At 49.0% G+C, this 21,647-nt stretch overlaps 2 protein-coding genes across 8 annotated transcripts in view; both read left to right on the plus strand.

Moving 5' to 3' along the window:
- The window catches only part of LOC121869052 (KN motif and ankyrin repeat domain-containing protein 1-like), a 52,311-nt gene extending 43,379 nt beyond the window's left edge, over window positions 1-8,932 (plus strand). For 6 of the 7 annotated variants that reach the window (XM_042370150.1, XM_042370156.1, XM_042370152.1 and 3 more), the window contains 3 exons: window positions 704-904; window positions 1,864-1,976; window positions 3,390-8,932. In XM_042370150.1, the coding sequence (XP_042226084.1) occupies window positions 704-904; window positions 1,864-1,976; window positions 3,390-3,552 (477 nt within the window). In that variant the 3' untranslated portion in view covers window positions 3,553-8,932. Of the gene's footprint in view, window positions 1-703; window positions 905-1,863; window positions 1,977-2,728; window positions 2,797-3,389 lie in introns of all 7 variants that reach the window. The other variant, XR_006089500.1, reaches the window with a different exon arrangement.
- A 308-nt stretch (window positions 8,933-9,240) lies between these two features.
- On the plus strand, window positions 9,241-9,657 carry LOC121868961 (RNA-binding protein 12-like). The gene has a single exon (XM_042369994.1). The coding sequence runs from the start codon at window positions 9,241-9,243 to the stop codon at window positions 9,655-9,657; it is 417 nt and encodes a 138-aa protein (XP_042225928.1).
- Window positions 9,658-21,647: the final 11,990 nt, after the last annotated feature.

Raw genomic sequence — 21,647 nt, forward strand, 5'->3', positions numbered from 1 at the left:
ATGAGGAACTGAGAAGGAAGAATAGAGAAATACAAAAATGTAATAGTTTTAAGTGTGTGATGCTATCAGCTATAACTTACTTGGTACTCACAGGGAATATTGGAACTAAAAACAATGTCTGGGAAAGTATGTTACTGGAAAAAAGACCAGAAAGTGAATAATTATTGTTTTGTGTAGTATGAAACGGGTGAGGAGAGATATGATGAAATAATTTTTTGACATTTGAGGTGAATGGAAGAGGAGGTGGTAAGGAGGGTGTACAGGAGGTGGTGGTAAAGAGGGTGTACTGTACAGGAGCAGTATAGGTGGTGGTGTTGGGTAGAGGAAGATTGCCTACACCATGGAGGGGAGGGGGATAGAGCAGTACAGGCAGGCCCCTAGTTATGAAGGGGTTATGTTTCCGGACCCTGTTCGTAAACTGGAACAGCGTTCATTCCATAGTTTAGGTTAGGTTAAAGCACAATCCTGCCCATACAAACGAACAATAATTTTGTCTGTGCAAGGATTTCGTTTTAACTCTGGGAGACATTTTCTACAGTGGACACAATATACATTCTATGCTATACTGTAAACTATATAGTGAATGTATATTTCTCCCTCACCTCACTTGTGTTCACTCATTAAACTTTCTCTGTGATCTGTGTAGCATATTTATCAACAAGTGTTCATCAGCCACGTATCTCTTGTATTATTTCACACACAGCACGGCCAAACTGCACTCATGTTGGCAGTGTCACACGGACGACTAGACATGGTCCGTATGTTGGTTGGTGCCGGGGCAGAAATCAACATCCAAGATGAAGACGGTTCAACAGCGCTCATGTGTGCAGCAGAACACGGCCACCTGGCTATTGTCAAGTTCCTCCTTGCCCAGCCTGACACTGACCCCTCACTTATGGATAATGTAATAAGATTCTTTAGTTCTTTTGTTCTTTTTTATTAAATTGATATAAGTTTGGTTTTAATATTAAATACCTGTAGTATATAGTAGTGAGGACTGTACATGAACAAGGATCTTATACTGTATATTCTTCCTTATTGCCTGGCAGTACTGGATAGGTTCTCAGTGTTATCCTGAGTAAGATAATCCCTGCTTATAATATTTCACTCCTCTGTTAGCTGTTTATATATAACTTGATGTTATACAGTATAATTTTTTTGTCTTCATAATTGCTGTTTTTCATGTTATTAGGTAAGACTTTTGTTCTTGTTCCAGGGTGTAATGATAACATAGTATCAGTAATGTTAGTACAGCATGCCCTTAAAATTTGCTGGGATTTGGGTCTGAAAATGGCCGTGAATATCATTTGCTGGCCAGGGGGAGGGTGGGGGGGGGGTTGTTACATTTTTAGTCAAGAAATGTATACAGTAGGTATTCCTTTTATACGTTTGCCCTTAGGACAATTATTTCTTTTACCTGTAATGTGTGTGTGTGTGTGTGTGTGTGCACACACAAAAAACAAACAAACATACAAATAAATAATAATGGGAAAATCCTCTCACAAATAATTAATCAGAAGCAAGACGACAAAATGTATTGAAATGTAGAAAAAATGTGAGAGTCTACCCTCAAGTCAACTCTGTGCTATGTTATTAAAGTTAAGTGGTTGAGTTTTCATACGGCATTTTCCCCCGTAAAAATTACTGTCTCTAGAACGAGTGGCTCCCTGTCCCGGTCACGAAAATGCAGGCAACTTTAATACTACCCACAGACATTCTTGGGTGCATCCAGGGTGTCATCCGTGAATAATCGAGGACCTCAGATTGTCAGGACATGTTGTACTGCACACTATATGGAGATATTGGTGTAATTTATTGACATTCCATTATTGTACCATTCACTAATTAAGCTACTCCGCTTAGGATGGCAGCACAGCTCTCACCATTGCCGTAGAGGCGGGCAACAAGGACGTGGGTGTGCTGCTGTATAAACACATGAACTTGTCCCGAGGATCTTCACCATACTCCTCTGTTAGGTCAGTATCAAGTGTCATTGTTATATTAAATGTTGTCATCTACTTGTTGAAAATCTAACTCCAGTGACTTGGGTTGGGTTAGGTTGGTGGATCTCCAGTGTGGTATTGGGTAATTGGCTTCTTTTTCCAGTCCTTGGCTAGTTTTGACCAAGGGATTTTATTGTTGTCTGTGTCAGTTGTGTCTGTCTCGTAACTCAAGGCAGTCAAGTAATTTCTATCTTCAATACTTACATAAATATGTATTTATATATAAACAAATTTAAGTAGTTCAAACTTCAGGTAGTGACTGTCTGTGTAGCCACCTTAGTGTGTGATGAAAAACAGAGCATTTACCCAGCACCCAGGCCTGACCCACACGGTAGGGATATAACTTTTTAATGTGTGTTCCTGTTTTGTCTTCCTGGCCGTGGTCTTACATGGAAGCATAATAAGAGAAGTATAAAGTCATCAATAGGGATTTTTTTTCTTGATGTAATCACTTCCTTTTATGTTTGTTGGACATACTCACACAGCTGCTGCCTTTATTAACCTTAAACTCCTCAGCCTTACTCTGATTTTTCCCATCTTTTTTGTAAATCACCTCCACTTGTTTTCTTTCTTATTTATTCCCGTGGATTACTTCAAATTTTGGAGCTACTCCTAAGTCTTTGCCCCTCCCTCTGTACACCAGTAAGTGTGTTCCATTGTACGTATCTTTCTAAAGACCATTGAGAGGGGTTTTTGCGATTCATCTGTCTTCATTGGTATTCAAGGTACCCCCCTCTGTAGGTGAGCCTCTGGACTGCCCTGATGAACTGTGTGGCATTGAGAAGTATATAAGGTTGGTATCTGTGTTCCCTGCTCGAGTTGCTTAAAGGTAGGGTGAACTTCCCTTGGGGACATAATGTCACATTAGCAGCTGGAACATTTAGTACTGCCTCCTTCTGGGTCTAGCTGGCTTATGTTACACAAGCTGCCATAAGTTGGAAGCAGCAGTTTGTGAGCAGTGAGCAAGGTACAGCATGATTTTCAAAGAACACGTTGCTGATGGTTAGAACTAGGTTGCATGAAGTGACGGATAAATTAGATGTATTTTTTAGGGTCTTGTGAAAGAGGGCCTCGGTAGTAGAACATTTATCTTATAGTAGAAAGTATGAATAAATAATAGCAGATGAAGTAGAGCATTTCTGTGGGTATTCCTTCCGGATTCTGGCCACCCTGCATTCTTATATATAAGACAGAGAAAAATTTGTTAACATTCAGAGTGTCTTAATGTTTATAAAATTAGAGATTTAGGTCAACTTTTGATCTTTCTTTTATGTAGTGGGCATGAATTACTGGAGAGATAAGAGAGAAATGGGGACTTGAGAATAGAAAGTCTTACATTTGTTTCCTTGGTTAAGTTTCTGATGCTAAAAATTTATTGCATTATAGAATCAAGAGGTCTCGTACGCCCACCATGAGCAGGTCATCAGTGACTCCTCCTCCTCGCTCCTCGGCGCCGTCCTCGCCCGGCCGCTCCAGGAAGTCGTCGGCTCCTCCGTCTCCTGGAAGATCCAGACAAAGTTCAGCATCACTCTCTAACCTTATGATATAATGGAATATTTGTCAACACTCCTACTAGATTGTTAACTAATAAAAGGGTTCAAGAGTTTAGTAGCTTTGCCTTCTGTATTGGAATTAGAATATTTTCTTAATTTTCAAATTACACGGCATAGTTAGTTATCTGTGTTTTCTGGCTAAGGTTTAAAGTACTATGAGTCTCTTGTAGTTGAAAATGATCAGTGTCAATATTGGCTTGAAAATATGGTAAAGGTGAAATAAAATGGTGCATTGCTGCTCCCACATGGTTTACATAGATGTGCCTTATCTGCATATTTAATTTGAGAATTTCTGTGAAATAACTAAATTTTATATTTGTATATTTTAGTGTGTGTGTGTACATTGCTGTATGTGTGTGTGTGTGTGTTTAAGTATGTGTCCAAATATGAGTAAAGACAGTTTTAGTAAATAATTTGGTTTTATCAGTAAACACACAACACATAGATGTAAAATAACATTTTAGGATTGTGTTGTGTCATTGCTAAAGATCTGATTAAACAGCTGCCTCAATTGTGAATGAGATTCTTGCTTAGATAGCTGGTGGTTGTCAGGCCAGCGATGTGTTAGACCTTTATGTTATGTGGTGTTGTACTGCAGCCACTGGAAGCACATCACTTGGATTGGTTTATATACAGTAGACCATTAGCTCATATTTCAGTTATTCAAACACCTGTCGATAAGAAAACTTAACTTTAAGAATTATGAAAGAGATTATCTGGGATTTCCTCCTCGTACATCCTAACCTAGAAATATATTATAACACATACAGTATGTGAACTTGTCAGTGACCTCATGGTTTAACCTATTAAATTTTTTTATAATTTTCATTTGTGTGAATCACTTCCATAAAGTTTGCTTTTGATTGCCCAGTTGGGTGTAATTAACAGGAGTGCCCCAGACTAATGACCTGTTCTTGTCTGGGGTCCTCACCCAACAAAACTACCAGAGGAAACATTTGTGATTTTTAGTTTTCAGTTTCTGGCCAACAAAAGAACCATGGAAAGTTGATGCTCTGCTGTAGATGATTGTGTGGGAGTCTTTTATTAATAGGCTATTTATTAACAGTGTGATATGTGGGGTCTGTGAAAGGTTATGTGACCAATATTTGTGTTTTAAGTAGTACTGTGACACCAAGTGTAGCTGTGTGGGATTATTTACAACCCTAACTTGCTGTGATGCTGTGTGCCTGCAACGCCTTAATGTTTAACTATTCTTATACTGTATAGGAAAGCTTGGTGAAACAACTTTTACAAATAATTTTTACTGTAGTGATGTCTCTGTTAGCCGGAACAATTGGTGCTGAGCACTTCCGGGAATGAGAGATTTCCGGGTAACGAGACGATTCTCTCAAAGCCGGAAAAAAATCCCTCGTCCCCGGAATTTTCCGGGTAACGGAAAATTTTTCTCAGAAGTTCCAGAAAATGTGCGTGATTTTCATCTCTGAAACCCTGAAAAAACTCCCCCATCTGGGAAATTTTTTTTGTAATTTTCCTGAAAATGTGCCCCTTGGAAAATCGTTCCCAAAGCAGAAATTTCATGGAAAATTCCGGCTTCAGGAACGACTTTCCAAGAAAATTTCAATTCCGGCTATGGGAGAGTTCCGGGTTTGAGGGATTCCGGCTCACGGAGATATTACTGTATTTGCATATTCAACATTAATGCTGTGTAATATATGAAAAAATTGAGATCTTAAATACAGTATATTTTTGCCAAAGAAATGCAACTTGTAGATTAAGCGGTAACTGAGAGGATGGTTCACTCTACAGGCAGTGTCCGAGTTACAACTGTCCGACTTACAATCATCTGCACATACAATTGGGATCCCAATACTGTACAGTCATTGCAATTTTTTTTTAATAAAAATCCCATTTTTTCCATTACTGTATCTTCATTATTCTGTATTGTTTAACATCACATTATTTAAATTATTTGTTATGTTTGGGATATTGTTGTTGTTTGGTATGGTCATGGAAGTAGTACTGTTGTGACTTACCAACAAATACACTTACAATGACGGCCCGGGACGTATCCCCGTCATAAGTCGAGGACCGCCTGTACCAGAATCATATCTCACTTTGTATGTGGTACTGTACACATTACACAGTGTTGTTAGGCCGTTGTGTATGGGGCCTTTCCGAGCTGAATAAAAGCATCTGGTGCTGGCCCCATAGTGAAGGGCTTAATGAGTTATTCATAATTAAGCATCTTGGAGGAATGTCTTGGAGAAGAGATGAAAATATGTACATGAAAAAGAATAAATTTACTGTGTATACTGGAGGATATGAAGTACAGTGTGATCCAAAAGTTGCAATGCACCGAGGGAAATTATCCATTTGGTGTTGAGTTACATGACAGTAAGAGTTGGCACGAGTGTTTAACACCATGTTACATCACTTACAGTCACAACATAATTGCCATTGTTTTGAACATTTAGTACAAGTTTTATGTTATATATTATGAGTGATAAAGAATAACAGCAGGAAAAAATTCAGTGCACTGCAACTTTGTGATCACCCTGTATTACTGTAGTACTGTAGTCTGTACTTTATGCACTACCCAGAAAACTTTGCTATGATGTACATTTGGTGATGGTGAGAGATAGTTCCTTTTACATATTCTCCTCCTTTTTAAGATTTATGTTCCCCAAATACAAACTGTCACCAGTGAGGCTTGTGCCGGGAGGTGATGTAAACCCACTAGTTTATCAATTTTCCGTGAAGGACTAGTTGTGACACACTGGTCAGGAAGGAGAGGATATGTTAATGGAATTATCTCTCAACATCACACTGAATTTACATCTTTGTAATGTCCCAGTTTATATTTATGTGTAGTACAAGAGCTCCCCACATATAATGCATTTAGAAAAAATTCCCTTAATTTCATAGGCTTGCCCATTGATCTCAGACACCAATAATTCCTATGTATTTAGCCTTTAATACCCATGAATATATGTAATGGTTACCTATAACACATATACATAATTATGATGCAGTAATAAAATAGTGGCCTCAGTTGTTGCCTGTACAATACAGTAATGTTTTTATTGGGTGCTGGTGGAAAAGTGGTGGAGGTCAAATATTGATGGAGACTTAGTTGGCTGTGACACCTCACATTAGGCCAGAATCTGTTCACTGAGCATTCCATAAACATTCCATACATCTTGAACTAACACGGCACATTGCTGTGGTATCCAAAAGATGAGATTGTACTGAATTAACTTTCCAAAAGTTCTTTTGAGTGTTAAAACCATTTAACATGATGGTTAATACAAGGATGGGACTGAAACACTGAAATTATGTTGCAAAGATTTACAGTTGTCTTGGTTACAGTGTTCAGTGATAGAGAGAGCTTTATAGGTTTAACATTAAGTGTCAAGCTTGTGAGTAGAGTACAGTACAGTACAGTACAGTAAGTGTTGCATCTGTATTATATATTATTCCCTTACCACACAAGCTACAACCTTATCTGTGTTAGATAGAATTTGATGGTTTTTGTTTATCAGTTAACTAGTTTTAAATGTAAGATAGTGGATTCATGTTGTGTGCTACATGTTAAGATAATTTGTGTAAGCAGTTTGTTGGTGCCAGAGTTACTTGTGTTATGTGGCAGCTGAGAGGCCAGGTACAGTACAGTAGTTTATTTACTTCAGTAAATGTTAGGTGAAATTATTTTTTTAAATTGGCTTATACTGTACAGTATATTGTTATTGTTCAACAGATGTTACAACACACAGGTGAAATAATATAGGCTGTTAAGGTGATAGACAGTGATGCACCTTGTGTGTTGTTGTACTGTAATGTTGATGGTAACTTATCCATCTGGTAGTCTATTTGTTTTACATGTTGCAATTTTATGTTATAATTTTAACTGTGTCTAGTGAGTTTCTGTTTTATGAATTAGATGTTAAGGAGTGTTGTTGTCTTCCATATATATTTATCATTCATCTCATTGTTCACTGTTTTGTCTATTTCCATCTGAAGACTCTTAGCTCTGTACTATGGAGTCAAGACATTCTACAGGGGGTAGCTCCAACTAAACAGTTTTGCTCCAAGCTCTTTCATTCAGCTGTTCCAAAAAATAATTTATTTACCCTGTTAGGTACAGTACCTTGTATCTTCACCCTCCACCAATCTCTTGCTGTGCAGCCTCACTCAGCACAGGATATATTTTAATGTAGAAATTTACATTGGTCAGGGATGCTTGGCATCTACTGTACAAAGGTTGAACGGCTAATGTGTGTACTATGCACCAAGCCAAACAGTGTGGTAACTGTGGGGGTATGGGGAAAGTTTTAGCAACCCAACAGCAGGGCCAAACATTCTGATTTTAAACATATATTTTGTCCAAACAGCATAAAATGCTGTATTGAAATGCAGTTTTGGGCATTGGAAAGAGTAACTATTCAAGTTTTGCTTTTCACTAAAGCATATGGAAAAAACCAACATTTTAATATTTTATGGCATTTGCACGTAAAATATGTTTGAAATAAGAACGTGCCTTTATGGACACCCTGTATAACACTTTATTGTTAACATGACGAAATGATAAGCAATAACGTAAGGGGAAACAAACAAAGAAATAGTGGTGTTTAAAGGGTGAGTTGACTCTAGGCCACCACCAGGTGCTAGAGTGTGAGTGGTGAGGGAAGGCCTCCCCTATAACACTACCTTCAGCAGTCATCCTTCTCTCATAGTAAATATTGGTACATGACCCATGACAGCTAGAGTGGGTCAGGGTGTTGTGAGGTTGTAGTGTCATTATATTATGTAGTATGGAAGATTATATTAGTACTTACAGTATATGAAGCATTGTTTTGTGAATTATAATAAAATTTTAATGTCTGGACTCCATAGTTACATCCAGTAATTAAGTTTCATGTTACCTTTCTGTGGGAGCCAGCATAATAGATGGCACTCTTATGAGAACTTTTGTTTGGTTAGCCAGTTTGGGTAAGGTATGAGGGAAATTATTTTTTTCAGTTGGCAGGCATTTAACTGATTTGATTCACGACTAACAGATCTCAGTAAGTGTTGTTTACCATTAACTTTTTATTTGGTCAATAATAGTTTCTGTTTAGCAGCTACATCTAGAGCTTGCATCATGAAATTAATATTTAGTTCACGCGAACTAGCTTTGGGCTTGCATCTGAAGCTTATAAACGGGAGGTTACTGTTCCCTTAACCTGTTTACTCCTACGTGCAGCAGACCCACAAGCCCAGCGTCATAGATTTAAAAAGAAAAAATGGAGCTATGAATAGTAAATGCAATAAGGTTTGCAGTTGAGTGTTTGGGCTCCTTACCACTGCTTGTGGTTGTGCCAAGCTTATTTAGAATAAATATGTTGTTGCTACTCTGCAATAAATGATCATAAAGTATTGTGTCTGTCATTAAACCACCTTAAACTCTTAACAGTTAAAAACTTTCCTGGCTGAGTTTCCTAAGCCATCAGTGGGTGAAAGGGTAATGTTTTGGGGAAAGCCAAGTGAAATCAATGTAAACTAAACTGAATACAGAAACAATTTGTACATAATGCATACGTCCAGCAATCCCTTACTTAACTGTGATTGGTGGACTAAATGTAAATTCACCAAATTTCAGCCAATAGGAGAACAGAGCAGTCAGTCAGCACAACACCCTAACTTATGTTTCCCTGTTGGATATTTATTCTCCATTTCATTTCAGAATGCGATGTTACTGGAAATGTCATGGGCAAGTGTACTTATGTAACGTCATATCTCCCAGAGTTGTAAACAGTGCAAAAACAACAGACTGTAGGGGTCCTACCAGGAGCAATAGCACCCACACGGGCCCTCTCAGGGTTGGCAGTGCTTCCAGGGGCCCTCAAAGGGGCGTCGGCTTCATCAGGGGCCTTCCCAGATGCAGAGGCGCCTCTAATGGCCCTAACATGGGCGGCGGCACCCCAAGGGGCCCTCCCAGAGGTTGCAGTGCTCCCAGGTGCCTCCCAGAGGCTCTGCCAGGGGCTGTGGTGCCCTCAGGAGCCCTTCCAGGGCCGTGCACCCCCACAGGGGCCATCCTAGGGGCAGCAGTGCCGCCAGAGGTTATCCCAGGGGCGGCAGCATCTCAGGGGCCCTCCCAATGAGCGAGGCACTCCCAGAGACCCTCCCAAGCGTAGCAGCGTCCCCACAGGCAATTGTTAGGGATGGCGGCGATTCCAGGGGCACTGCCAGACGAGATGGGCCCCCCAGGGGCCATCCTTAACGGTGGCAGCGACCCCAGGGGCCCTACCAGGGGCGCCCCTTCCCGGGAGCCCAGTAGCTTGCTTGGTCTTGGTTTCGTACATACTGCATACGCCCACCAAACCCTTCCTTAACTGTGATTGGTGGACTAAAATGTAACGTCACCAAATTTCAGCCAATAGGAGAACAGAACAGTCAGTCAGCACAACACCCCAACTTATGTTTTCCTGTTGGATATTTATTCTCCATTTCATTTCAGAATGCGATGTTACTGGAAATGTCATGGGCAAGTGTACTTATGTAACGTCATATCTCCCAGAGTTGTAAACAGTGCAAAAACAACAGACTGTAGGAGTCCTTCCAGAGGCGGCAACGCCCCCAGGGGCCCTCTCTGGTATATCGATGCTCCCAGGTGCCCTCCAAGGAGCGTCGGCTCAATGAGGGGGGCCTCCCAGATGCAGAGGAACCTCTAGTGGCCCTAACAAAGGCGGTGGCGCCCCTAGTGGCCCTTCCAGATATAGCAGTGTTCCCAGGTACCTGCCAGAGGCTCTGCCAGAAACTGTGGTGCCCTCAGGGGCTTTTCCAGGGCCAGTAGCACCCCCAGGGGCCTCCTAGGGGCGGCGGCGCCGCCAGAGATTCTCCCAGGGGCGGCGGCATCTTAGGGGCCCTCCCAATGAGCAAGGCACTCCCAGAGACCCTCCCAAGGGTAGCAGCGTCCCCACAGGCAATTGTTAGGGATGGCGGCGATTCCAGGGGCACTGCCAGACGAGATGGGCCCCCCAGGGGCCATCCTTAACGGTGGCAGCGACCCCAGGGGCCCTACCAGGGGCGCCCCTTCCCGGGAGCCCAGTAGCTTGCTTGGTCTTGGTTTCGTACATACTGCATACGCCCACCAAACCCTTCCTTAACTGTGATTGGTGGACTAAAATGTAACGTCACCAAATTTCAGCCAATAGGAGAACAGAACAGTCAGTCAGCACAACACCCCAACTTATGTTTTCCTGTTGGATATTTATTCTCCATTTCATTTCAGAATGCGATGTTACTGGAAATGTCATGGGCAAGTGTACTTATGTAACGTCATATCTCCCAGAGTTGTAAACAGTGCAAAAACAACAGACTGTAGGAGTCCTTCCAGAGGCGGCAACGCCCCCAGGGGCCCTCTCTGGTATATCGATGCTCCCAGGTGCCCTCCAAGGAGCGTCGGCTCAATGAGGGGGGCCTCCCAGATGCAGAGGAACCTCTAGTGGCCCTAACAAAGGCGGTGGCGCCCCTAGTGGCCCTTCCAGATATAGCAGTGTTCCCAGGTACCTGCCAGAGGCTCTGCCAGAAACTGTGGTGCCCTCAGGGGCTTTTCCAGGGCCAGTAGCACCCCCAGGGGACTCCTAGGGGCGGCGGCGCCGCCAGAGATTCTCCCAGGGGCGGCGGCATCTTAGGGGCCCTCCCAATGAGCAAGGCACTCCCAGAGACCCTCCCAAGGGTAGCAGCGTCCCCACAGGCAATTGTTAGGGATGGCGGCGATTCCAGGGGCACTGCCAGACGAGATGGGCCCCCCAGGGGCCATCCTTAACGGTGGCAGCGACCCCAGGGGCCCTACCAGGGGCGCCCCTTCCCGGGAGCCCAGTAGCTTGCTTGGTCTTGGTTTCGTACATACTGCATACGCCCACCAAACCCTTCCTTAACTGTGATTGGTGGACTAAAATGTAACGTCACCAAATTTCAGCCAATAGGAGAACAGAACAGTCAGTCAGCACAACACCTAACTTATGTTTTCCTGTTGATATTTATTCTCCATTTCCACTTGCAGAATGCGATGTTAGCCTGGAAAAATGTCATGGGCAAGTGTGCCTATGTAACTCATCTCCCAGAATTGCAAAAACAACAGTGCAAAAACAACAGACTGTAGGAGTCCTTCCAGAGGCGGCAACGCCCCCAGGGGCCCTCTCTGGTATATCGATGCTCCCAGGTGCCCTCCAAGGAGCATCGGCTCAATGAGGGGGGCCTCCCAGATGCAGAGGAACCTCTAGTGGCCCTAACAAAGGCGGTGGCGCCCCTAGTGGCCCTTCCAGATATAGCAGTGTTCCCAGGTACCTGCCAGAGGCTCTGCCAGAAACTGTGGTGCCCTCAGGGGCTTTTCCAGGGCCAGTAGCACCCCCAGGGGCCTCCTAGGGGCGGCGGCGCCGCCAGAGATTCTCCCAGGGGCGGCGGCATCTTAGGAGCCCTCCCAATGAGCAAGGCACTCCCAGAGACCCTCCCAAGGGTAGCAGCGTCCCCACAGGCAATTGTTAGGGATGGCGGCGATTCCAGGGGCACTGCCAGACGAGATGGGCCCCCCAGGGGCCATCCTTAATGGTGGCAGCGACCCCAGGGGCCCTACCAGGGGCGCCCCTTCCCGGGAGCCCAGTAGCTTGCTTGGTCTTGGTTTCGTACATACTGCATACGCCCACCAAACCCTTCCTTAACTGTGATTGGTGGACTAAAATGTAACGTCACCAAATTTCAGCCAATAGGAGAACAGAACAGTCAGTCAGCACAACACCCCAACTTATGTTTTCCTGTTGGATATTTATTCTCCATTTCATTTCAGAATGCGATGTTACTGAAATGTCATGGGCAAGTGTACTTATGTAACCTCATATCTCCCAGAGTTGTAAACAGTAAAAACAACAGACTGTAGGAGTCCCTTCCAGAGGCGGCAACGCCCCCAGGGGCTCCCTCTCTGTATGGCGATGCTCCCAGGTGCCTCCAAGGTCGGCTCAATGAGGGGGCCTCCCAGATGCAGAGGAACCTAGGTGGCCCTAACAGGGGCGGTGGCGCCCCTAGTGGCCCCTTCCAGATATAGCAGTGTCCCCAGGTACCTCCCTTGCAGATTTGCCAGAACTGTGGTGGCCCCAGGGCTTTTCCAGGCCAGTAGCACCCCCCAGGGGCCTCCTCTCGAGAAGTGATGGCGTCGCCAGAGATTCTCCCCAGGGGCGGCGGCATCTTAGGGGCCCTCCCAATGAGCAAGGCACTCCCAGAGACCCTCCCAAGGGTAGCAGCGTCCCCACAGGCAATTGTTAGGGATGGCGGCGATTCCAGGGGCACTGCCAGACGAGATGGGCCCCCCAGGGGCCATCCTTAACGGTGGCAGCGACCCCAGGGGCCCTACCAGGGGCGCCCCTTCCCGGGAGCCCAGTAGCTTGCTTGGTCTTGGTTTCGTTCATACTGCATACGCCCACCAAACCCTTCCTTAACTGTGATTGGTGGACTAAAATGTAACGTCACCAAATTTCAGCCAATAGGAGAACAGAACAGTCAGTCAGCACAACACCCCAACTTATGTTTTCCTGTTGGATATTTATTCTCCATTTCATTTCAGAATGCGATGTTACTGGAAATGTCATGGGCAAGTGTACTTATGTAACGTCATATCTCCCAGAGTTGTAAACAGTGCAAAAACAACAGACTGTAGGAGTCCTTCCAGAGGCGGCAACGCCCCCAGGGGCCCTCTCTGGTATATCGATGCTCCCAGGTGCCCTCCAAGGAGCGTCGGCTCAATGAGGGGGGCCTCCCAGATGCAGAGGAACCTCTAGTGGCCCTAACAAAGGCGGTGGCGCCCCTAGTGGCCCTTCCAGATATAGCAGTGTTCCCAGGTACCTGCCAGAGGCTCTGCCAGAAACTGTGGTGCCCTCAGGGGCTTTTCCAGGGCCAGTAGCACCCCCAGGGGCCTCCTAGGGGCGGCGGCGCCGCCAGAGATTCTCCCAGGGGCGGCGGCATCTTAGGGGCCCTCCCAATGAGAAAGGCACTCCCAGAGACCCTCCCAAGGGTAGCAGCGTCCCCACAGGCAATTGTTAGGGATGGCGGCGATTCCAGGGGCACTGCCAGACGAGATGGGCCCCCCAGGGGCCATCCTTAACGGTGGCAGCGACCCCAGGGGCCCTACCAGGGGCGCCCCTTCCCGGGAGCCCAGTAGCTTGCTTGGTCTTGGTTTCGTACATACTGCATACGCCCACCAAACCCTTCCTTAACTGTGATTGGTGGATTCAAATGTAACGTCACCACCCAGCCAATAGGAGAACAGAACAGTCAGTCAGCACAACACCCCAACTTATGTTTTCCTGTTGGATATTTATTCTCCATTTCATTTCAGAATGCGATGTTACTGGAAATGTCATGGGCAAGTGTACTTATGTAACGTCATATCTCCCAGAGTTGTAAACAGTGCAAAAACAACAGACTGTAGGAGTCCTACCAGGGGCAATAGCACCCACAGGGGCCCTCTCAGGGTTGGCGGTGCTTCCAGGGGCCCTCAAAGGGGCGTCGGCTCTATCAGGGGCCTTCCCAGATGCAGAGGCGCCTCTAGTGGCCCTAACATGGGCGGCGGCACCCCTAGGGGCCCTCCCAGAGGTTGCAGTGCTCCCAGGTGTCTCCCAGAGGCTCTGCTAGGGGCTGTGGCGCCCTCAGGAGCCCTTCCAGGCCAGTAGCACCCCCAGGGGCCTCCCAGGGGAGGCGCCACAGAGATTCTCCCAGGGCGGCGCAGACCAGGGGCCTCCCACGAGCAAGGCACTCCCAGAGACCTCCCAAGGGTGGCAGCAGTCCCCACAGGCACTGTTAGATGGCGGCGATTCCAGGGCACTGCCAGATGAGATGGGCTCAGGCCATCTCCACGGTGGTAGCGACCAGGCTCCTACTAGGCGCCCTTCCTGGGAGCCCAAAAGCTTGCTTCGTCTTGCTCTTGGCATACTGTATACGCCTACCAAACCCCTTCCTTAACTGTGATTGCGGATCAAATGTAATGTCACCAAATTTCTGAGCTATTAGGAGAACAGAATAACAGCACAATAATCTCAACTTATGTTTTCCTGTTGGATATTTATTCTCCATTTCATTTCAGAATGCGATGTTACTGGAAATGTCATGGGCAAGTGTACTTATGTAACGTCATATCTCCCAGAGTTGTAAACAGTGCAAAAACAACAGACTGTAGGAGTCCTTCCAGAGGCGGCAACGCCCCCAGGGGCCCTCTCTGGTATATCGATGCTCCCAGGTGCCCTCCAAGGAGCGTCGGCTCAATGAGGGGGGCCTCCCAGATGCAGAGGAACCTCTAGTGGCCCTAACAAAGGCGGTGGCGCCCCTAGTGGCCCTTCCAGATATAGCAGTGTTCCCAGGTACCTGCCAGAGGCTCTGCCAGAAACTGTGGTGCCCTCAGGGGCTTTTCCAGGGCCAGTAGCACCCCCAGGGGACTCCTAGGGGCGGCGGCGCCGCCAGAGATTCTCCCAGGGGCGGCGGCATCTTAGGGGCCCTCCCAATGAGCAAGGCACTCCCAGAGACCCTCCCAAGGGTAGCAGCGTCCCCACAGGCAATTGTTAGGGATGGCGGCGATTCCAGGGGCACTGCCAGACGAGATGGGCCCCCCAGGGGCCATCCTTAACGGTGGCAGCGACCCCAGGGGTTCTACCAAGTGCCCTTCCCGGGAGCCCAGTAGCTGCTTGGCTTTGGTTTCGTACATACTGCACACGCCACCAATCCCTTCCTTAACTGTGATTGTGGACTAAAAATGTAACGCCACCAAATTTCAGCCAATTGGAGAACAGAACAGCCAGTCAGCACAACACCCCAACTTATGTTTTCCTGTTGGATATTTATTCTCCATTTCATTTCAGGAATGCGATGTTACTGAAAATGCTGCAAGTGTACTTATGTAACCTCACATTCCCAGAGTTGTAAACACAGTGCAAAAACAACAGACTGTAGGAGTCCTTCCAGAGGCGGGCAACGACACCCCCCAGGGGCCCCTTCTGGTATATCGGGGATGCTCCCCAGGTGCCTCCAAGGAGCGTCGGCTCAATGAGGGGGGCCTCCCAGATGCAGAGGAACCTCTAGTGGCCCTAACAAAGGCGGTGGCGCCCCTAGTGGCCCTTCCAGATATAGCAGTGTTCCCAGGTACCTGCCAGAGGCTCTGCCAGAAACTGTGGTGCCCTCAGGGGCTTTTCCAGGGCCAGTAGCACCCCCAGGGGCCTCCTAGGGGCGGCGGCGCAACCAGAGATTCTCCCAGGGGCGGCGGCATCTTAGGGGCCCTCCCAATGAGCAAGCACCCCAGAGACCTCCCAAGGCAGCAGCGTCCCCACAGGCAATTGTTAGGGGATGGCGAGGGATTCCAGGGCACTGCCAGACGAGATGGGCCCCCAGGGGCCATTCTTAACGGTGGCAGCGACCCCAGGGGCTCCTACCAGGGGCGCCCTCTTCCCGGGAGCCCAGTATTTGCTTGGTCTTGGTTTCGCATATACTGCATACACAATGCCCCACCAAACCCTTCCTTAACTGTGATTGGTGACCAAATGTAACGTCACCAAATTTCAGCCAATAGGAGAACAGAATAGTCAGTCAGCACAACACCCCAACTTATGTTTTCCTGTTGATATTTGCCCTCCATTTCATTTCAGAATGCGATGTTACTGAAACAAGCTGCGGGCAAGTGTACTTATGTAACGCTACATTCCCAGAATTGTAAACAAAAAAAACAACAGATCGTAGGAGTCCTTCCAGAGGCGGCAACGCCCCCAGGGGCCCTCTCTGGTATATCGATGCTCCCAGGTGCCCTCCAAGGAGCGTCGGCTCAATGAGGGGGGCCTCCCAGATGCAGAGGAACCTCTAGTGGCCCTAACATAGGCGGTGGCGCCCCTAGTGGCCCTTCCAGATATAGCAGTGTTCCCAGGTACCTGCCAGAGGCTCTGCCAGAAACTGTGGTGCCCTCAGGGGCTTTTCCAGGGCCAGTAGCACCCCCAGGGGCCTCCTAGGGGCGGCGGCGCCGCCAGAGATTCTCCCAGGGGCGGCGGCATCTTAGGGGCCCTCCCAATGAGCAAGGCACTCCCAGAGACCCTCCCAAGGGTAGCAGCGTCCCCACAGGCAATTGTTAGGGATGGCGGCGATTTCAGGGGCACTGCCAGACGAGATGGGCCCCCCAGGGGCCATCCTTAACGGTGGCAGCGACCCCAGGGCCCCAGCCCCTACCAGGGCGCCCCTTCCAGGAGCCCAGTAACTAGCTTAGTCTTGGTTTCAGTACATACTGCATACGCCCACCAAACCCTTCCTTAACTGTGATTGGTGGACTAAAATGTAACGTCACCAAATTTCAGCCAATAGGAGAACAGAACAGTCAGTCAGCACAACACCCCAACTTATGTTTCCCTGTTGGATATTTATTCTCCATTTCATTTCAGAATGCGATGTTACTGGAAATGTCATGGGCAAGTGTACTTATGTAACGTCATATCTCCCAGAGTTGTAAACAGTGCAAAAACAACAGACTGTAGGAGTCCTTCCAGAGGCGGCAACGCCCCCAGGGGCCCTCTCTGGTATATCGATGCTCCCAGGTGCCCTCCAAGGAGCGTCGGCTCAATGAGGGGGGCCTCCCAGATGCAGAGGAACCTCTAGTGGCCCTAACAAAGGCGGTGGCGCCCCTAGTGGCCCTTCCAGATATAGCAGTGTTCCCAGGTACCTGCCAGAGGCTCTGCCAGAAACTGTGGTGCCCTCAGGGGCTTTTCCAGGGCCAGTAGCACCCCCAGGGGCCTCCTAGGGGCGGCGGCGCCGCCAGAGATTCTCCCAGGGGCGGCGGCATCTTAGGGGCCCTCCCAATGAGCAAGGCACTCCCAGAGACCCTCCCAAGGGTAGCAGCGTCCCCACAGGCAATTGTTAGGGATGGCGGCGATTCCAGGGGCACTGCCAGACGAGATGGGCCCCCCAGGGGCCATCCTTAACGGTGGCAGCGACCCCAGGGGCCCTACCAGGGGCGCCCCTTCCCGGGAGCCCAGTAGCTTGCTTGGTCTTGGTTTCGTACATACTGCATACGCCCACCAAACCCTTCCTTAACTGTGATTGGTGGACTAAAATGTAACGTCACCAAATTTCAGCCAATAGGAGAACAGAACAGTCAGTCAGCACAACACCCCAACTTATGTTTTCCTGTTGGATATTTATTCTCCATTTCATTTCAGAATGCGATGTTACTGGAAATGTCATGGGCAAGTGTACTTATGTAACGTCATATCTCCCAGAGTTGTAAACAGTGCAAAAACAACAGACTGTAGGAGTCCTTCCAGAGGCGGCAACGCCCCCAGGGGCCCTCTCTGGTATATCGATGCTCCCAGGTGCCCTCCAAGGAGCGTCGGCTCAATGAGGGGGGCCTCCCAGATGCAGAGGAACCTCTAGTGGCCCTAACAAAGGCGGTGGCGCCCCTAGTGGCCCTTCCAGATATAGCAGTGTTCCCAGGTACCTCCCAGAGGCTCTGCCAGAAACTGTGGTGCCCTCAGGGGCTTTTCCAGGGCCAGTAGCACCCCCAGGGGCCTCCTAGGGGCGGCGGCGCCGCCAGAGATTCTCCCAGGGGCGGCGGCATCTTAGGGGCCCTCCCAATGAGCAAGGCACTCCCAGAGACCCTCCCAAGGGTAGCAGCGTCCCCACAGGCAATTGTTAGGGATGGCGGCGATTCCAGGGGCACTGCCAGACGAGATGGGCCCCCCAGGGGCCATCCTTAACGGTGGCAGCGACCCCAGGGGCCCTACCAGGGGCGCCCCTTCCCGGGAGCCCAGTAGCTTGCTTGGTCTTGGTTTCGTACATACTGCATACGCCCACCAAACCCTTCCTTAACTGTGATTGGTGGACTAAAATGTAACGTCACCAAATTTCAGCCAATAGGAGAACAGAACAGTCAGTCAGCACAACACCCCAACTTATGTTTTCCTGTTGGATATTTATTCTCCATTTCATTTCAGAATGCGATGTTACTGGAAATGTCATGGGCAAGTGTACTTATGTAACGTCATATCTCCCAGAGTTGTAAACAGTGCAAAAACAACAGACTGTAGGAGTCCTTCCAGAGGCGGCAACGCCCCCAGGGGCCCTCTCTGGTATATCGATGCTCCCAGGTGCCCTCCAAGGAGCGTCGGCTCAATGAGGGGGGCCTCCCAGATGCAGAGGAACCTCTAGTGGCCCTAACAAAGGCGGTGGCGCCCCTAGTGGCCCTTCCAGATATAGCAGTGTTCCCAGGTACCTCCCAGAGGCTCTGCCAGAAACTGTGGTGCCCTCAGGGGCTTTTCCAGGGCCAGTAGCACCCCCAGGGGCCTCCTAGGGGCGGCGGCGCCGCCAGAGATTCTCCCAGGGGCGGCGGCATCTTAGGGGCCCTCCCAATGAGCAAGGCACTCCCAGAGACCCTCCCAAGGGTAGCAGCGTCCCCACAGGCAATTGTTAGGGATGGCGGCGATTCCAGGGGCACTGCCAGACGAGATGGGCCCCCCAGGGGCCATCCTTAACGGTGGCAGCGACCCCAGGGGCCCTACCAGGGGCGCCCCTTCCCGGGAGCCCAGTAGCTTGCTTGGTCTTGGTTTCGTACATACTGCATACGCCCACCAAACCCTTCCTTAACTGTGATTGGTGGACTAAAATGTAACGTCACCAAATTTCAGCCAATAGGAGAACAGAACAGTCAGTCAGCACAACACCCCAACTTATGTTTTCCTGTTGGATATTTATTCTCCATTTCATTTCAGAATGCGATGTTACTGGAAATGTCATGGGCAAGTGTACTTATGTAACGTCATATCTCCCAGAGTTGTAAACAGTGCAAAAACAACAGACTGTAGGAGTCCTTCCAGAGGCGGCAACGCCCCCAGGGGCCCTCTCTGGTATATCGATGCTCCCAGGTGCCCTCCAAGGAGCGTCGGCTCAATGAGGGGGGCCTCCCAGATGCAGAGGAACCTCTAGTGGCCCTAACAAAGGCGGTGGCGCCCCTAGTGGCCCTTCCAGATATAGCAGTGTTCCCAGGTACCTCCCAGAGGCTCTGCCAGAAACTGTGGTGCCCTCAGGGGCTTTTCCAGGGCCAGTAGCACCCCCAGGGGCCTCCTAGGGGCGGCGGCGCCGCCAGAGATTCTCCCAGGGGCGGCGGCATCTTAGGGGCCCTCCCAATGAGCAAGGCACTCCCAGAGACCCTCCCAAGGGTAGCAGCGTCCCCACAGGCAATTGTTAGGGATGGCGGCGATTCCAGGGGCACTGCCAGACGAGATGGGCCCCCCAGGGGCCATCCTTAACGGTGGCAGCGACCCCAGGGGCCCTACCAGGGGCGCCCCTTCCCGGGAGCCCAGTAGCTTGCTTGGTCTTGGTTTCGTTCATACTGCATACGCCCACCAAACCCTTCCTTAACTGTGATTGGTGGACTAAAATGTAACGTCACCAAATTTCAGCCAATAGGAGAACAGAACAGTCAGTCAGCACAACACCCCAACTTATGTTTTCCTGTTGGATATTTATTCTCCATTTCATTTCAGAATGCGATGTTACTGGAAATGTCATGGGCAAGTGTACTTATGTAACGTCATATCTCCCAGAGTTGTAAACAGTGCAAAAACAACAGACTGTAGGAGTCCTTCCAGAGGCGGCAACGCCCCCAGGGGCCCTCTCTGGTATATCGATGCTCCCAGGTGCCCTCCAAGGAGCGTCGGCTCAATGAGGGGGGCCTCCCAGATGCAGAGGAACCTCTAGTGGCCCTAACAAAGGCGGTGGCGCCCCTAGTGGCCCTTCCAGATATAGCAGTGTTCCCAGGTACCTCCCAGAGGCTCTGCCAGAAACTGTGGTGCCCTCAGGGGCCAGGGCCAGTAGCACCCCCAGGGGCCTCCTAGGGGCGGCGGCGCCGCCAGAGATTCTCCCAGGGGCGGCGGCATCTTAGGGGCCCTCCCAATGAGCAAGGCACTCCCAGAGACCCTCCCAAGGGTAGCAGCGTCCCCACAGGCAATTGTTAGGGATGGCGGCGATTCCAGGGGCACTGCCAGACGAGATGGGCCCCCCAGGGGCCATCCTTAACGGTGGCAGCGACCCCAGGGGCCCTACCAGGGGCGCCCCTTCCCGGGAGCCCAGTAGCTTGCTTGGTCTTGGTTTCGTACATACTGCATACGCCCACCAAACCCTTCCTTAACTGTGATTGGTGGACTAAAATGTAACGTCACCAAATTTCAGCCAATAGGAGAACAGAACAGTCAGTCTGCACAACACCCCAACTTATGTTTTCCTGTTGGATATTTATTCTCCATTTCATTTGAGAATGCGATGTTACTGGAAATGTCATGGGCAAGTGTACTTATGTAACGTCATATCTCCCAGAGTTGTAAACAGTGCAAAAACAACAGACTGTAGGAGTCCTACCAGGGGCAATAGCACCCACAGGGGCCCTCTCAGGGTTGGCGGTGCTTCCAGGGGCCCTCAAAGGGGCGTCGGCTCTATCAGGGGCCTTCCCAGATGCAGAGGCGCCTCTAGTGGCCCTAACATGGGCGGCGGCACCCCTAGGGGCCCTCCCAGAGGTTGCAGTGCTCCCAGGTGTCTCCCAGAGGCTCTGCTAGGGGCTGTGGCGCCCTCAGGAGCCCTTCCAGGGTCGTGTACCCCCACAGGGTTCCTCCTAGGGGCGGTGGCATCACCAGGGGCCCTATGAGGGGCGTCGGCTCTCCCAAGGGATGGAGCACCCTAGGGGCCGTAACAGGGGCGGTGGCGCCCCATGGAGGCCCTTGCAAAGGTGGCGGTGCCCCCCAGGAGTTTTCCCAGTGGCAGTAGCACCCCCAGGGGCCTTTGCCGGGGCGTCAGCTCCCTCAGGAGCCCTCCCAGGAGTAGAGGCGCGCCTGCCTTCCCATGGGCAGTGACACATCTGCCAACCCAGGAAGCTAGTGGAAGGAACTGTGGTTGATAGAGGCAGTCCATTGTTGGTTTTATTGTATAGAGTTATGGTTTGGCTTTACTGTATTTGGCTTTTTCATTTGAGCTGTTTAGCATTTGCCTATAAAATCAACCTGACAACCCTGACTCGAGCCACAAAATTTACCGCACTTTAAACAGTCCCAAGAGTTATTTTTCATTTGGCCGGTGTTTTGTTGTCTAATTT

The sequence above is a fragment of the Homarus americanus genome, unplaced genomic scaffold (genome assembly GCF_018991925.1).
Source record: "Homarus americanus isolate GMGI-L3 unplaced genomic scaffold, GMGI_Hamer_2.0 scaffold24694, whole genome shotgun sequence".
Classification (NCBI taxonomy): Eukaryota; Metazoa; Arthropoda; class Malacostraca; order Decapoda; family Nephropidae; genus Homarus; species Homarus americanus.

Bases quoted from the DNA above. Each gene is read 5' to 3' on its own strand.
- LOC121868961 (XM_042369994.1), top strand. From the start codon at position 9,241: ATGCGATGTTACTGGAAATGTCATGGGCAAGTGTACTTATGTAACGTC.